The 13,404-nt window shown below is 48.1% G+C and overlaps 1 protein-coding gene across 1 annotated transcript in view; it reads left to right on the top strand.

The window, feature by feature from the left end:
• Positions 1–13,404, top strand: part of TECPR1 (tectonin beta-propeller repeat containing 1) — a 52,221-nt gene that overhangs the window by 35,046 nt on the left and 3,771 nt on the right. The window contains exons 19-24 of the mRNA XM_075899519.2: positions 838–894; positions 4,097–4,271; positions 6,602–6,737; positions 8,276–8,368; positions 11,827–11,933; positions 12,827–12,946. Of these exons, the coding sequence (XP_075755634.2) occupies positions 838–894; positions 4,097–4,271; positions 6,602–6,737; positions 8,276–8,368; positions 11,827–11,933; positions 12,827–12,946 (688 nt within the window). The remainder of the gene's footprint in view (positions 1–837; positions 895–4,096; positions 4,272–6,601; positions 6,738–8,275; positions 8,369–11,826; positions 11,934–12,826; positions 12,947–13,404) is intronic.

The following is a 13,404-nucleotide window of genomic DNA, read 5'->3' as shown; positions in this document are numbered from 1 at the left end:
ACACCTGATTGGCTACAACAGCACTGCAAGCAATTATTAAAACTAATTGATTTGCACTTCAGCTATACTTTAATGGTGGTATCTGTGCCTTGATTTCCCCCTTCGCAAAACAAGGGGGAGAGCTGCTGACAATCAGTCTTGTATGGATTTGAAGTATTGCTGTCCATGGTGTTTGTGGTAGAAGGGTGAAATGTAAGTCCCACACAGCAAAATAAGGCTATGTCTACACTTGCGGCTTCTTGCGACAGAAATATGCAAATGAGGCTAAGCATGGAATATCGCTGAGCCTCATTTGCATACCTAATGAGCCGCCATTTTTGCAGAAGAGGCTCTTGTGCCAGAAGGAGCTGTCTACACTGCCCCTTCTTGTGCAAGAAAACCCCTTTTGCGCAATGCCGTTACGCTGATTATTTTCAAGAATAACGGCATTGCGCAAGAGGGGGTTTTCTTGCGCAAGAAGGGGCAGTGTAGACAGTTTCTTTGGGTGCAAGAGCCTCTTCTGCAAAAATGGTAGCTCATTAGGTATGCAAATGAGGCTCGGCGATATTCCACGCTTAGCCTCATTTGCATATTTCTGCCGCGAGTGTAGACATAGCCTAAGAGTGCACCAATACTCTCAAGTGGCAGTGCGGTCTCCAGGATGGATAGTTATTTATAGTTGCAAGCCAAGCTTGGTATCCTCACAACAGTGTGTGGTGTGAGGTAGCGCTTTTTAGAAAACAGATGCATGGAAAATAACACTGGGCAGAAACAGAGTCAGCGCTGACAGGCTATTGCTGAGGTGTGAGGTACGTCCGAGTCCTCTCAAACCTGCATTAAACTACCTATCTTTGGCAGATCTTACCATGGCCACAAGACGATGAAGGACTTCGTACGGCGAAGACGCTGGGCCCGGTAAGGGATTAAGTAATGGATATAAAGTGTAGAATTCTGACATACTGGTTAGTCCCTTAATATCCCTCGATTAACAAAGGGCAACAGCAATGAAACCTTCACTGAAGAACCCATCTCTAGCAGGGCAGCCCATGGCTTTAGCAACCATGTAAACTGCATTTTTCATTCTCAGCCTTTGCAAAGTGTCGCACCATTTCCACTGAGCCTCTGTATTCCACTCCCTGCTGCTCTTTGCAGGGGAATCAGACCCACTCACCTAAGCCTTAGTAACTGGGATTGGCTGGGCCTAGTTATTAAGCCTTTAAAGGGGAAGATGACCCTTTTATAGCTCCCTTTATAAATGGTGGTTAAAAGATTAGTAAATGTTAGAAATAGGGATGCAAGAGGCTAACCTGTTACCCAGTGAGCAGGCAGCTTACCAGGTAACTGGTTAACCAGCCTGGAGCAGCCCCTGATGCCCAAGGTAGGGCCAGGCCAGAGCAGCCCCTGCTGCCCGCAGCAGGACCTGAGCAGCCCCTCCTCCAGCTGTGGCTCATCGCGCCATGGCCGGGGAAGGGGCTGCTCCAGGTTGAAATTCAGGTTTAGATCAATAGGTTGTTTGTAACCATTTCTAACCTGTGCTTCTTATGCTTCGTTTGCAAGCTTCTAGGGCAGGGTGTTGTAGCACCAAGGTCTGTGACTGGGACTCCTACCTACTTCAGTACCCATAATAGGGCTTTAACCCTCGGACAGATAGAATCCCCCCTATAACTGTGACCAGACACCACCTACTTACTAGGCAACAGAAGACTTCCCAGCCCCAGTTAAGCCAGGCTTTACTGTAATTGGATGGAGCCAGGAAAGCTCAAACCATCACTGTATCCTGCCCTGAGCAGGGCTGCTTCCTGCTCTTCCCCAAGGAAATCTAGGGCAATTCTGAATCGCTCCTGACTCTGCATCCACTTTCTGGTGCTAAGCTATCCAACTCTCCTCCAAAGGAGGCACTATGAAGCTACACATTTAAGACCGGTGGTGGTTTTTGTGGCTGCAGAGTCAGGCTACGTCTAGACTGGCATGATTTTCCGAAAATGCTTTTAACGGAAAAGTTTTCCGTTAAAAGCATTTTCGGAAAAGCACGTCTAGATTGGCAGGATGCTTTCCGCAAAAGCACTTTTTCCGGAAAAGCGTCCGTGGCCAATCTAGACGCGGTTTTCCGCAAAAAAGCCCCGATCGCTATTTTCGTGATCGGGGCTTTTTTGCGGAAAACACTACTGTGCTGTCTACACTGGCCCTTTTGCGCAAAAGTCTTTCGGAAAAAGACTTTTGCCCAAACGGGAGCAGCATAGTATTTCCGGAAAATCACTGACGATCTTACATGAGATCGTCAGTGCTTTTCTGGAAATTCAAGTAGCCAGTGTAGACAGCTGGCAAGTTTTTCCGTAAAATCAGATGATTTTGCGGAAAAAACTTGCCAGTCTAGACACAGCCTCAATGTTTTGGCCCTCGGGCATCTCTTCCTCACCCTAAGCAAGGCCCCTGGAGCTGCAAACTGTTCTGCTCTATATCCTGTAACAAATTGAATCCAATTGAACTACGTGGAGCTGCCAAATATAACAACCGAGGCAGGTTGAGAAATGCCTTGAGCCCAAACGTTCTTCATTCTTTCAGTTGTACAAATTAGAACGGAAAACAAATAGGAGATTGCGTAGGGTAGATCCTGGATTTGTTGGCTGGAGGAGGGAGAAATGTCCTATGTTCCCAGGCAGGATGGAGGGAGACATTCCTCCTTGTCAAGGCTAGTGTATCCTCCCTACTTCGCAGCACTTCTTATTTCCCTATGGAAACTAGAACACTGCATCTTTCTGTACCAGCTCATTACAAGAGAACCGTTTTTCTCTACTGTTTTAAAGGAAGGCTCCCAGCCCCAGCCAACAAACATGCCTCCCACCCAGGAGATGCTCGGTGTTACCATCATGGTCCCCTCCTCTGTCAAGTACGGTCCCCTCCTCTGTCAAGCCTCACTGCCAGTACAGAGGAGGGAATGGATCAGAAGAGGGAATGCTCCCAGCAGTGGACTCCCCCTGCTAATGTGATGAAATGATGTTCTTTATCCTGAACTTCTAGGTTGAGAAAAGTAGGCTGCAAAGTGGAGCATGGCACAGACTTCTAAGTAGAGATGTTAAAAAGCAGGTAATTGGGTAAACTTGTAACTGCTGAAAAACTGAGTGGGTACACGGTTACTGCACCTGCAACCTGGGGCAGCAGCCAGCTCCCTGGGACTCAGTGCACACCAGGAACCAGTTTGTAAGCTGGCTCCTGGTGCACACCAGCTGCCTCTCTGCTCTCCTGTCTCTGTATGGGTATGTCTACACTACCCCGCTAGTTCAAACTAGCGGGGGTAATGTAGTCATCCGCAGTTGCAAATGAAGCCCAGGATTTGAATTTCCTGGGCTTCATTTGCATGAAGCCGGCCGGCGCCATTTTTAAATGCCGGCAGTTCGAACCCCATGCCGCGCGACTACACGCGGCACGGAGTAGCTAGTTCGGATTAGGCTTCCTAATCCGAACTAGCTACTCCGTGCCGCGTGAAGCCTAATCTGAACTAGCTACTCCGTGCCGCGTGTAGCCGCGCGGCATGGGGTTCGAACTGCCGGCATTTAAAAATGGCGCCGGCCGGCTTCATGCAAATGAAGCCCGGGAAATTCAAATCCCGGGCTTCATTTGCAACTGCGGATGACTACATTACCCCCGCTAGTTCGAACTAGCGGGGTAGTGTAGACATACCCTATGAGAGGTAGCAGTGTGGGATAGCAGCTGACACCCCAGGAGCAGGGCGGGAACCTGCATGTGACTGAACATTAAACGATAAGCTCAGGCTTATCAATTAAGCATTTACACGGTTAAGCTTTCACATCCCTACTTCTAAAAGGATCTCTCTTTTTTTTTTTAAATTAAGTTGCTCTTGAAAAAGAAACCTCAACAAACGTTCTCCTTTGTCTAGTGCCTCAAATTTCCACGTGGATTCACAGATCTAGTTGGTTTGAAAGTGGGTTGCCACCAGAAACTTTAATTTCGTGGGAGCTCTAGTTTCATAGCATCCATTTAATGGAAGGATTTGAGGGTTTCTCCAGGCCTTTGAGTTTAACTTACTCTGTCAACATGGTCACAAGTTCACTCACAGGAAGTGTGTCCGCCTAAAAAGTTGTGGGGTTTTTCTCTCTAGGAAATGTAAAATAATCACCAACGGACCTTGGCTGGAAGTGCCTCCCATCACCCTGTGGGACATCACCATAATCCCTAGCTCGGCGGCAGACCAAGAAGAATTGATAGCACTCTGGGCAGTTAGCGACAAGGGAGACGTGCTGTGCAGACTTGGAGTAACACAGCAAAATCCAGCTGTAAGACTCTCCTTACTGCATCTCTCCTAGAAACATAATTTAAAGTGCATTGCACACGCTGTGTCCCCTCAAATCCCTTCACTGGTTTTTGTCTCTCCAGTTCTCCCCCAGCCTTGTTTTCCTGCTTCACCCCTTCGCATACAGTGCATGATGCTCATTCCCTACCTCTTGATTTCATGCTGCCTCCTGTGCTTGGAATAGCTATTCTCTCCTGCCCCATCTATTTCCCTTACACCCCTTTCCTTTACTTCCCCTTCAGTCGTTGAGGGGTCTGCTCCTGCCTTCTTTTCAAATTATAGCTAGCATCGCCATCTGACGTTAGACATTAAGCTACTCAGGGCAGGAACCTGTCCAAGCTAACGCCCCCATAGAATGCCCACCGAAGCCTTTCCATTAACTCCAGTGGGCTTTGTATCATGCTGTGTGTTTTTATAAGGAGCCATGCACATCTGTACTGCCCGGTATAGATACTAGGTTCATATTTACCTACCGGCTATGATAGAGATTGCAAAACAGTGACATCCAACCCCTAGCGTACTTAAGCATGTGAATAATCTTTGTAATAGCAGCTGCCACCCAAGTGCCCCTTCCTGGCCAGCAGCGCCTCAGGATCCTTCATAAACTTCATAGACAGACAGTGCTGGAGATGTGGACTAGCCCTGTAGTTACCCTTCTGGAATCAACAAAAAGCCAACTAAAAAAAGTCCCAGTAAAAAGTTTCCTGGCTTTTCTTCAGCTCCCTCTCTGGGCCATGTTTCCAGCCCCTTCCCAAGCTGCCCCTTTTGGCCTCTTTTCCCTGCTCTGGTATAGAAAAGTCAACCTCTAGCCTGACTTCCCTGGAATACTGTTCTCCTGCAGCCTGGCCACTTCAGTGTCTGCCCAGAGCAGCCACTGACCAATTTGTGGGTCTGCTCCCAGACTGATCGCTCTGTCCCTTTAGCTCTTAGGTGTCCATTACAGCACCAGCTGAATCCCTGAACTACATCTCCCCTCTGGCTCTTAGCAAGGCCAGCTGTCCTCTGTTAGATCCCATTATGAGGTTGTTAATGAGACATAGGTGGGCTGGACTAGTACCCTCTTAGGCTGTATCTAGGCTGCAGCCCATTGTGCACAGCCTATAGCTACACCTATTCTATATACCATAGTGAAAATCAAACAGCATGCAGCCACCAATGGCAGAGACATGCTATGTCAAGGGGCAGCCATGCAGGAGTGTCTTGCAGTAGGGAGGGAGTAGTGTGCCCCATTACTGAAAATAGCAGCATGTAGGTATAAATCCCTGCTTGGGTGTGTAGAGAGCCATAGGGGGTGTATACCCTAAGGCTGTGTCTACATTGGCATGATTTTGCGCAAAATCTTGCCGCCTGTCTACATTGGCCGCAAGTATTTGCGCAAGAACACTGACGTTCTGATTTACGAAATCAGTGCTTCTTGCGCAAATACTCCAATGCTCCCACTCAGGGATAAGCCCTCTTGCGCAAATGTTCTTGCGCAAGAGGCCAGTGTAGACAGGCAACGTTAATTTCTTGCACAAGAAAGCCTGATGGCTAAAATGCCCATCGGAGCTTTCTTGCGCAAGAGAGCATCTACACTGGCACGGATGCTTTTGCGCAAAAGCACATGCCAGTGTAGACGCTCTCTTGCGCAAATACTTTTAACAGAAAAACGTTTCCGTTAAAAGTATTTGTGCAAAATCATGCCAATCTAGACGCAGCCTAAGGTTCTGGCATGCTTTTATTCCCCTGTGCTGGGGGTTAGAGGGTGTCGGGAATGTACTCCACATGCTGCCATAAGAAGTGTGCAGTATGGACATACCCTTAAAGGCCCAGTGCAACCTGGGACACTCCTTTGATATTACGCATGTGTGTAGGTGCTTTACAGGATGGGAACCAAATGTGCACTCAATTTGCAAAAGCCATTGCTAGAATTGGTAGAAACGTTTCCTTTTTAAAAAAAATTTAAACATGGATAACGTGAACTTTTGGAAAAAACAGCGTAAAGATTTTCAAAAATATATTTCCTGGGGTTTTTTTCCCTACCAGTTCCCTGTCATGAGTTGTACTGTTAGATATAACTAAAGTCATAATGCTGCTGCAGAACAGGCCTGTGGAACTGAACAAAAGATTACATCCCTGCTCTAGCCTAATTTAAACAAACCAGAGAAAGACCTCTGCTTGTTAAGTCATATAAGGTTCTATAAAAATTAGTCTTCAGAACTAATTGCATTCATTAGGATTTTTCCCATGAGGTGCTGATCAGCCAGCACACAGACTGTCATTCAGTTCTGCAACAGGTGCACGTTTACAAAGCCGTTCTTTGTCATTCGCTAGGGAACGTCATGGCTTCACGTTGGAACAGATCAGCCCTTCATGTCTGTCTCAATTGGGGCATTTCACCAGGTCTGGGCTGTGGCGAGAGATGGCTCTACCTTCTACCGGGGTTCAGTGTCTCCAAAAAAACCTGCAGGTAAGTGCTGTTTAACAGGACCGGTTTTCTTACAGGAAGGATGTAGTGAGCTGAACAAGCACAGGGCTGAGACTTTTCAGTGTAATAGAATCATAGAGCTGGAAGAGACCTCAGAAGGTCATCAAGCCCAGCCCCCTATCCAAGGCAGGACCAGTCCCAACTAAATCAATCCAGCCAGGGCTTTAAGAGAGCGTGCAGCTGATACAAACTAAACAGCTTCAGCCTCACTTATGTTAAGTTGCATTAGGAAGCGTTTAGAAATTTAGTTGATGTTTATAAAGCCTTGGATGAGTTTCTTTTTGTAAGCAATGTATTTGGGTAACTTCTTGGAATACCAAGAGACATTTTAACTAGCCATGCCCGCAAGGCAGTGCCATTTCACATGGGTCAACAACAATCCTTTAAGTTCTCCAGGCCAAACTCTGGAGATAGTCAGGGTAGAAAACCATCTAGCAGTCAGCCCACCTCAATGTGCAGGGTTCTGAGTTGGGACAGTGTTATGCTTGTAAGAAGTACAAAAGGAGTTGGAAAACTAAACAGGTTTCCATACTTTAATTTATCACTAGGTATCTCAGTTTTCCCAGGTGTCAAATGGGGCTAGCCAGGGCTCGACAAATAATGCAATGTACTCGCCCATGGCGAGTAGATTGCAACCCGGAAGAGCTGGGTTTGGGTGATCTGCGTATGCGCAGAACTATCTGCGCATGTGCAGATCGCCGTACAGTGCGGCTGGCGAGCAGGGCTCGCTGCGGTTCAGTGAGCCCTGGGGATAACTATACTGACATTCTTTGTGAAGTGCTTTGAGATCTACCAGTGAAAAGTGCCATGTCCGTGCTAGGTATTCTCACTGGCTGTGTCTACACTGGGCTACTTATTCCGGAAAATCAGCCGCTTTTCCGGAATAAGCTGCGAGCTGTCTACACTGGCCCTTGAATTTCCGGAAAAGCAACGATGCTCTACTGTACAAAATCAGCCGCTATTCCGGAAAAACTATTCTGCTCCCGCTCGGGCATAAGTCCTTATTCCAGAACACTGTTCCGGAAAAGGGCCAGTGTAGACAGCCCAGTAGTCTTTTCCGGAAAAAAGCCCCGATCGCGAAAATGGCGATCGGGGCTCTTTTCCGGAAAAGCGCATCTACATTGGCCACAGACGCTTTTCCGGGAAAAGGGCTTTTCCGGAAAAGCAGCCTGCCAATGTAGACGCTGCTTTTCCGGAAAAACTGAAAACAGAATAGTATTCCGTTTTAAGCATTTCCGGAAATTCATGCCAGTGTAGACACAGCCATTGTGTGTCATTCAAATGGAGATTAGTGCTTTGGGTGTACTTCACTTTTAGACCAGCACTCTTCATTTCAGCCAGTCCTGCTGAAAGATTTTTTGGTTCCCTCTGCTGGGACTCACTCCTGCCTTATACAGCCAGGTATTTCTGTTGCTCCCACCCCTGTGGCCTCTGAACTCAAAGCTTTCTTTGGCCGATGACAATAGTGTTCTTAGTGCTGGTTTCTTAATGTCCTGTTTATTGATTTTTCGAACTTTTAGGTGACTGTTGGTACCATATTCCTTCACCTCCAAAACAAAAGTTAAAACAAGTCTCAGTAGGACGGACATCTGTGTTGGCAGTGGATAAAAATGGTGAGTTTTAAATGACAAGGACTCAGATTGACAAGGTCTCAGAAATCTGACTGTTTTAAAACAAGATCCTGGGCCATATCCTCCACAAGTGTAAAATGGCTTTGCTGCACTTAAGTTTGTGGACCTATGCTCGGTTACAGCACCTGAGGTTCTGGTTCTCTGTGTGTTCAGAGGTGATAGCCTGGCTTTGGCACCATAATGGCCTGGGTGACCTAAAGGATACTTACTGCACTCCTAAGGTTGAATTTGACATAGCTAGTACCATAGATAACATGGACATGGCATCTGTAGCTTTCTTTTGTTACTGCTTGTTAGACTGTCGCAAAGAAGAAAGTTCAGAACATAAGAATGGCCATGCTGGGTCAGACCGTCTAGTCCAGTCTCCTGTCTTTAGACAGTAGCCAATGCCAGGTGCCCCAAAGGGAATGAACAGAACAGGTATCATCAAGCAAGTCATCCCCTTTCACCCATTCCCAGCTTCAGACAAACAGAGGCTAGGGACACCGTTCCTGCCCATCCTAGGAAATGGCCATTCATGGACCTAACTCCATTAATGTATCTAGCTCTTTTTTTAACTATGTTACAGTCTTGGGCTTTACAACATCCTCCGGCAAGGAGTTCCACACGTTGCCTGTGTGTTGTGTGAAGTACTTCCTTTAGATTTAAGCCTGCTAGTACTACTGAACATATGCATACATGATCTGGAAAAGGGGTAAAGTTACATTTCTTACTGCCTGGAGGAGCTTTGCCAGAAACCCCAGAGCATGCAAACCTTCAGACAGAACGGCTTGCATCAAAGCATACACAACATCCGTAGCAAACAAACTGGTGCATTGTCATTAGACAAAACAAAAGGATCCTTTCACAAAAGAAAGAAACCTTTAACTGCACAAACAAAATACAGGACTATGTAGCACTTTAAAGACTAACAAGATGGTTTATTAGATGATGAGCTTTCGTGGGCCAGACCCACTTCCTCAGATCAAATAATTATTTGATCTGAGGAAGTGGGTCTGGCCCACGAAAGCTCATCATCTAATAAACCATCTTGTTAGTCTTTAAAGTGCTACATAGTCCTGTATTTTGTTTCAGCTACACCAGACTAACACGGCTACATCTCTATCACTATTTAACTGCACAGTATCCTGTGTGAGAGAACTCTTTTTTTTTTCCTGTTGCTTTACTTCGGCACTGTCAGTGGTATGCATTGGTCTTTGTAAACTATAATGCGTGGCCTTTTCCCCAAGGGTCTTTATAGATTAGGGGGCACTGTGCACCTTTATACAGGAAGGTTATAAAAGGGTAAACGTAAATATTAAGTTCCACACATTAGTGAAAAGGTGTAATAATGCTTCGTTTTCTTCTGTGGAATCCTAACTGCTGATCTCTTACGATGTGTAATTAAACTAGGGGACTGTGCCCCCTGCTCGCTATGCTTGCCAGCCCCCCTTTCAGCGAGGGAAGGCCTGGGGCAGCTGTTCTCCCCTTCCCCCATGCCACCGGGGAGGGCCACGCCCTGGCTCTTTCTCTCCCCCCCCCCCCCCCGCCCCCAGACACTGGGGAGAGACCAGGGCTGAGGCTGCCCTGGCTCACCTCCCCACCCCACTGCCGGGCAGGTCTGGGCCACAGTGTGCCAGCCCCTGCTCTGCCCCTGACCTAGGGGTGTGTGTGGAGGGGCTAGGGAGGGGGTTCAGCCTCCTGGAGCACCAGAGAGAGGGAGACCTCACTGCTCCCACACCCGGGGAGGTGGCAGGGGAGAGGCAGCGCAGCTCTCAGAGCCTTCCGCTCCCCCCGCCCAGCCAGAGCACGGGGAAGTGAGGCTGGGGCAACACGCCGCCCTGGCCTCACACTTACTTGGAGAGCCATGGGGGGGGGGGGGTCCACACTCCTGCATATGGGCTAGAGGGACTGCAGCCCCAGTAGGGCTGCGGGCGAAGAGGCCAGTCAGCAGGCAAGCCTGCCAGCGGAGCTGGTAGCATGCCAAGAGGCCGCATTCAGGTGGTGGGGTGTGTTCTGGGCTTGGAGTTGGGGGCATGGCAATGTTGTCCCACAGGAAGTTTATTCTCTCTCTATATATAAAGGAGAATGTTTGTATGTTTGTGCGCTAATATCTTGGGGTATGTCTACACTACCCTCCTAGTTCGAACTAGCGGGGTAATGTAGGCATACCGCACTTGCAAATGAAGCCCGGCATTTGAATTTCCCGGGCTTCATTTGCATAAGCGGGGAGCCGCCATTTTTAAATCCCCGCTTGTTCGAACCCCGTGTAGCGCGGCTACACGGGGCTCGAACTAGGTAGTTCGGACTAGGTTCCTATTCCGAACTACCGGTACACCTTGTTCCACTACACGGGGTTCGAATAAGCGGGGATTTAAAAATGGCGGCTCCCCGCTTATGCATTTCCCGGGCTTCATTTGCAAGTGCGGTATGCCTACATTACCCCGCTAGTTCGAACTAGGAGGGTACTGTAGACATACCCTTGGACACTATAAGAGCTACCGCAACCAAACTTTGCATGGGGTAACCTTTCATCCAGGAGAAGGTTTTAAGGTACTTTTGGACCCGATCAGGGTCCTGCCCTGCCCCCTGCGGCAACTGCGGCCCTGGGCGCGAACTGGGGCGCCCCTCCTGCATGTAATCTCCCCTTCACCCAGGGTTGCTCCCCATTTGCCACATACCCCCCGCTCCCCAGAAACCAAAACCAAAGCCAGCCAGCCTTTCTGCTCAGCTCGCTGGGCTTATCCGAGCAGAAGGAATCCGTGCGCCTGCTGCAGCGCAGGGCGGAGGGGCCGGGTTAAACGCTCGACGCGTTACACGGCTGTGAAGCCAGCCGGCTGCTGTTCATACAGTGAGTGGGGCTCTTCTGGGTCTGGTTCCAGCCATCGGGGTTAGATGTGAGCTTTTGCTTGCCAAGGCAGGGCAGGTGGATCCCTGAGCCAACTTTGCAAAGAGAAGTCCCCTTGCTACTGGCCGCATGACTGTGTACTGTTCTCCTGGGGGCTGGGGGCTCGGTCCCGGGGGCAGGAGGGTCCTGCTGCTCTCAGAGGGTCAGATGTGGGCCAGGAGCCATCAGTATTTGAAGGCTTCAATATCTGAGATATAGGTGAGAGGATTATTCTAGGAGGGGGTGGGTGAGATTCCGTGGCCTGCATTGTGCAGGGGGTCAGACTAGATGATCATAATGGTCCCTTCTGACCTTTAAGTCTGTAAGCTCCCAGGGTCTGTGGCTCTGAGGGTCCCCTGTCTCAGGGTTCCCTCCTTTCCTAAATTTTCTGAATTTTGTTCCTCCGGTTTCCTGATCAACGCCGGATAAGTCCAGCTAGTTTTATATATTGAGAGAGGGACAATGCAGCTTTCATAGCTTACATGCTGTGGGCTCATCCTATGTGAGCAGAATTCCCGAGCTCTGACTTAAAGAGCATCCTTCTCTTCATCGGGTTTAATTGATCTGTTTATAGGTAATCTCTGGTACCGTCAGGGAATCACACCAAGCTACCCTCAAGGATCTCAGTGGGACCATGTTTCCAATAATATCCGTAAAGTTTCTGTAGGACCCCTGGATCAGGTATGTATTAAACTTTGCATTTCACGAGTTATGAGTGACATGGCTAAATCGTCAGTGAACAGCGGTTTCCAGACACGTTTCCCTCCACAAGACAGGGATTCACATGCCAGCATCCTGTCAACCTGAGAAAGAATTCTGAAATGGTAACGCAGACTTCTGCTGTCCCGCTGAGGCCGAGCAAACAGCACGTATTGTAAACCCTCCTTGGGAAGTGGCACTGGGAACGTGTTGACTGCTAATCTGCATCCCTGAGTCTCACTTGTATAGGGACGTTTGAGTTTCTCATTGCCCAAATTAGAGCTGTTTTGCTCTAAGCAAGGTCACTGCATCTAGTCATTGGCTACGTCTACACTGGCCCCAAATTCCGGAAAAGGGGTGCAAAGCAGGTAAGTCAGAATAGGGAAATCCACGGGGGATTTAAATATCCCCCGCGGATTTAAATAAACATGTCCGCCGCTTTTTTTCCGGCTTGGGGAAAAGCCGGAAAAAAGCATCTAGACTGGCGCGATCCTCCGGAATAAAGCCCTTTTCCGGAGGATCTCTTATTCCTACTTTCAAGGAAGTAGGAATCTTATTCTCTTTCAAGTAGGAATAAGAGATCCTCCGGAAAAGGGCTTTATTCCAGAGGATCGCGCCAGTCTAGACGCTTTTTTCCGGCTTTTCCCCAAGCCAGAAAAAAAGCGGCGGACATGTTTATTTAAATCCGCGGGGGATATTTAAATCCCCCGCGGATTTCCCTATTCTGACTTACCTGCTTTGCATCCCTTTTCCGGAATTTGGGGCCAGTGTAGCCACTGTGTGTTTCTATGAGTGAGATGGGGGGATGTCCCTGGGTTTTGTTTCCAGGGAGGAGAGCTGTGTGTGAAACACATTTTATTCCCTCTCTTTTGAAGGTTTGGGTGATAGCGGACAAAGTGCAGGGAAGTCACAGCCTGAGTTGTGGGACAGTCTGTCATCGGACAGGAGTCCAGCCATTGGAACCAAAAGGGATCTCGTGGGACTACGGCATTGGGGTGAGTGATGGGTACATAGAACTACTGTAGAGTTGGTGTCCACACAGTTATAGGTTGTGGGGGGCACTATCTGTAGAGGATGATACAGCAGGTTCCTTCAAATTTTTGGATAGATGCTCATCCCCTTGGGGAAGGCAGGAAACTGGTCTTGCACCCTGTACTCTGAAGGAAGTACAAGTCCTTGTCTTGAATGTGGAGACATTTCAAATGTATTTTGTCTCTTAAAAAATGAAGTGTGTTATGTAGTTACTGTACAGACTAGTGCATCATTTACATTAGACTAATCTTTGAGCTGGTGGCATTTTTAGTTTGAGAGCTTTGGCCACAAAATTAAACTTCTACTGAAGACTGCCTTCAAAAAGATGTTGTTAGCTGCGATTAGTGAAATTAAATATAGTACAGCTATTAACATAGTAGCATTTTAAAAAGTAAAGCTTCTCCGTGGTCGGTGCATGATT

This window comes from Pelodiscus sinensis, chromosome 15 (assembly GCF_052426305.1).
Source record: "Pelodiscus sinensis isolate ZL-2025 chromosome 15, ASM5242630v1, whole genome shotgun sequence".
In the NCBI taxonomy this organism is placed as follows: domain Eukaryota; kingdom Metazoa; phylum Chordata; order Testudines; family Trionychidae; genus Pelodiscus; species Pelodiscus sinensis.
This window is presented reverse-complemented; position numbering and strand designations above follow the sequence as displayed.